This window comes from Cherax quadricarinatus, chromosome 37, assembly GCF_038502225.1.
Source record: "Cherax quadricarinatus isolate ZL_2023a chromosome 37, ASM3850222v1, whole genome shotgun sequence".
NCBI classification, from domain to species: Eukaryota; Metazoa; Arthropoda; class Malacostraca; order Decapoda; family Parastacidae; genus Cherax; species Cherax quadricarinatus.
The window spans coordinates 21833093-21836272 of NC_091328.1; the positions used below are offsets into that span (position 1 = coordinate 21833093).

At 38.3% G+C, this 3180-nt stretch overlaps 1 protein-coding gene across 1 annotated transcript; it reads right to left on the reverse strand.

Annotated features, from left to right (window-relative positions):
• Positions 1–375: 375 nt before the first annotated feature.
• LOC138853680 (piggyBac transposable element-derived protein 2-like) lies at positions 376–1363 on the reverse strand. Its single transcript, XM_070091742.1, has 2 exons — positions 1294–1363; positions 376–1029 (listed from the first exon to the last, which is right to left on the reverse strand). The coding sequence occupies exons 1-2, from the start codon at positions 1297–1299 to the stop codon at positions 376–378; spliced, it is 660 nt and encodes a 219-aa protein (XP_069947843.1). The 5' UTR covers positions 1300–1363.
• Positions 1364–3180: the final 1817 nt, after the last annotated feature.

Consider the following 3180-nt stretch of genomic DNA (forward strand, 5'->3'; position numbering starts at 1 on the left):
TAAGATGAATGAGGCCATATAAATGGAATTCTGATGGTTAGTTTCCGAGCAATTGCTAATCTGCGAAAGGCAGTTAAACTCGCCCTTGCCCGACAAGGGGAGTATAAATTTGAATGTTGCAAACTTTCAATTGTTAATAAAACACCCAATAACTATTTTTAAAATTTATTATACAAACATACAATATCAAAAACATCAATAGAACTTGTATCAAAACATTTTGTAAGTATTAGAAAAATATAAAAATGAAAGAAATAACAACAAGGACACATTGCAAAGGGATAAAACTTTCAAGTCCCATATTCCTGAGATTCATGAGGAAGAGCAATCATTGTATATTACTAATTGCTAGAATGGAAGTCTATAAAGCAATTTTTAGCCTTCTTTATGCTTTTGTGTGTTGTCACTGAAATGGATAGTACGTCTAAGTAACCTAAACCTCTTAGACCCCATGACTTCTGCAACCTGGGGGATCCTAAATGAACCTGCCCAATAGTCTTCTACTGATGGTGATTGAATAATACCCATGAACAACAAAATACCTATGAACCTCATGATCTCTTCAGAATCTGTTGCAAAATTTTTATTTATGGTTTTTTGCTTGGCATACAAATTTGTTTGAAATGCTATGTTATCTACCATGTCTGGAGTAAAGAAATCACAAAAATACTGATATGGAGACCTAATTTGAAGAGGCTTTTCATGTTCATATGCCGGCAAAGGGTTATTTTGGAGGTCAACCTGGGACCACTTAGGTTCACCTTGAAGAGCAAGATCGTCATAAATATGTTCCTCATCAGGGTACTCCTCAATCGTAATGCCTCTCTTTTTCTTGACTAATTTCTGCTTTTTGGCTGGCCTTTCTTCCTCATCTTCACTCGACACCTCTGCGTCTGGTGGCATGTATTCATCACCACTATCAAGCAATTCAGGGTCATCTACCTCTGGTTCTGAGTCACTGTCATCCAAAATGCAGACATATTTTGACCTGTTGCTGGAGGGCTCCCCATAAAACAATTTCTCATTGATCTGGAAGGACAATAAAAACGTTCTGTATACATCCAGAAACCTACCGAATTCATATATGCAGAATAATTTTTTTTATAAATATTTATTTTACTGAAAGTGGACTATGTCCCTACTCGGGCAGAGACAGTTCTGACTGCCCTTCTTTTGTTGCACTTTTTTCAACTGCATGCTACACTCACAGTATGCTTCACACGGACTTTATGTATATATCAAAATATGCCTAAACTATTCATGTACACACTTAACATAACAATCAGTACTTACCGACATTGTAGAGGGTAAAATCCAAGAGTATATTAGTGACACTAGATGGAAAAATCCCACTCTGGGCGACGCCAAGCCACAAGTGTTTACATTTTGTTCTCTCAACCAATGGGAAGGCGGCAAACGCCATCACCACTTAGCTGAAGCGACTCAGGGAAGGCTTGTGATTGGTCAGAATTAAAGAACGGGAATCCAGATGCGCAGCACGAGTAGGATGACACGCGTAAAGGTGCACATGTTTAAAGGCAGTCAAAACTGCCTCTGCCCGATAAAGTGCAGATTCCTAGAATCAGCAATACAAAATAGCTGAGATTAAGACCGGCTCCCAACACAGTAATTGCTGAGAGAACTGCAATGACTAGCACACCACCCACTAATACAGAGTCTTGTAAACATCACAACACTGAAGGGACTTGCACACTACTTATCTCACCGGGTTCCTATTCAGGTTCATCTATTTAGGAACTGATAAAACCCACTGTGTAGGTAAAACGCCATTAATAACAGATAACATGCTTTAGCATTTGTCTCGGTTTTGCAGACTTCTCCACCCACTAGATTCATGTGCATAGACACCTTAACAGGGTCAAACGTACACAGATTTCTAAATATAAACATTCTAACACGATGACAGGCATACACGACAAATTATCAAACTGTTGTTTCTGGAGGCGGCACAATGTTCGTAGGGTCGAATCCTGGCCTGCCGCAGGTTGGTATATGATTCAAAATCACTTGTTTCGTGATTTTATTTATTTATATATATATATATATATATATATATATATATATATATATATATATATATATATATATATATATATATATATATAAAGCAACCACTGTGAAAGGATAGTGAAATTCCAAGCGCTGTCGTGAGATGTCACGAAAGCGCTTGATATTTCACTATCCTTTCACAGTGGTTGCCTTGCATATTCTGATATCACACTAATCTCAGGTCGAAGGAGACTCGAACCTACGAACCTCGGAACCTCTAGACTTTTGGTCCAAGACAGCCAGCCTTCAGACAGGTGGTGTTAAGCTTATCATCTTATCCCCTGCATGCATCGACCGACACTACATTTAACTATATTTAACCTTTTGATATTGACAGACTTTCAAATTAACAAATTCTGTTTATATTAGCAGAGTATATACATCTAGAGGTGTGCGTTTCTCACTGTGTACTGCATGCACGGAGAAGGGTGTTCAGTGTATATTTGTATACACAATACGTGTGAATCAATCAGCGTTCATTCATTGAAACGTGTTCGTATATCAGTGTATTTTCATCGACTGGTGTGCATTAATAAGTGTAAACAGAAAGAGAACATTTTTGAACCCCTCTCCATCTAGCATTCAGGTGATGTTTACTCATTTGACTCAGAAACCTACCTCTTTCTTCTCCATTCTCAAATTTATCTTCACTCACTTCCGGAACCTGTCCCTTTCCTTTTGCTTTGGGAGCCGCTCCGGCCACGTAATCCTCTAATGTAGGTCATTTTTCTCCGACCACCTTTATGAACTATGTCTGTCCATTCCCTCGTGGTTTTGTACTCGTCAAGTAGCTGTAATATCCTCTGGATTGATTGTCTCTATCACTTTTAATTACAACTACTTTCTTAAAGTGGGTAGTCAGACGTTATCGATTTGTCATTGTAATGCCGAAATTTGTTATTCCGCTATGTGAACTACTGGTCCCGTTCTCAAGTAAACTAATAGTGTGAATTACCTTTTCCAGTTATTTGTTAAAACAGAAATGCCTACGGACCTCACGAAAGTATTCTCACAGTCTTCATCTAAATCAGTGCTTAAGTTTCCTCTCCAACGCTGTATTTTATGATATGGTTACACCGCAACTGATCTGATCGGCACACATAGTGCCTA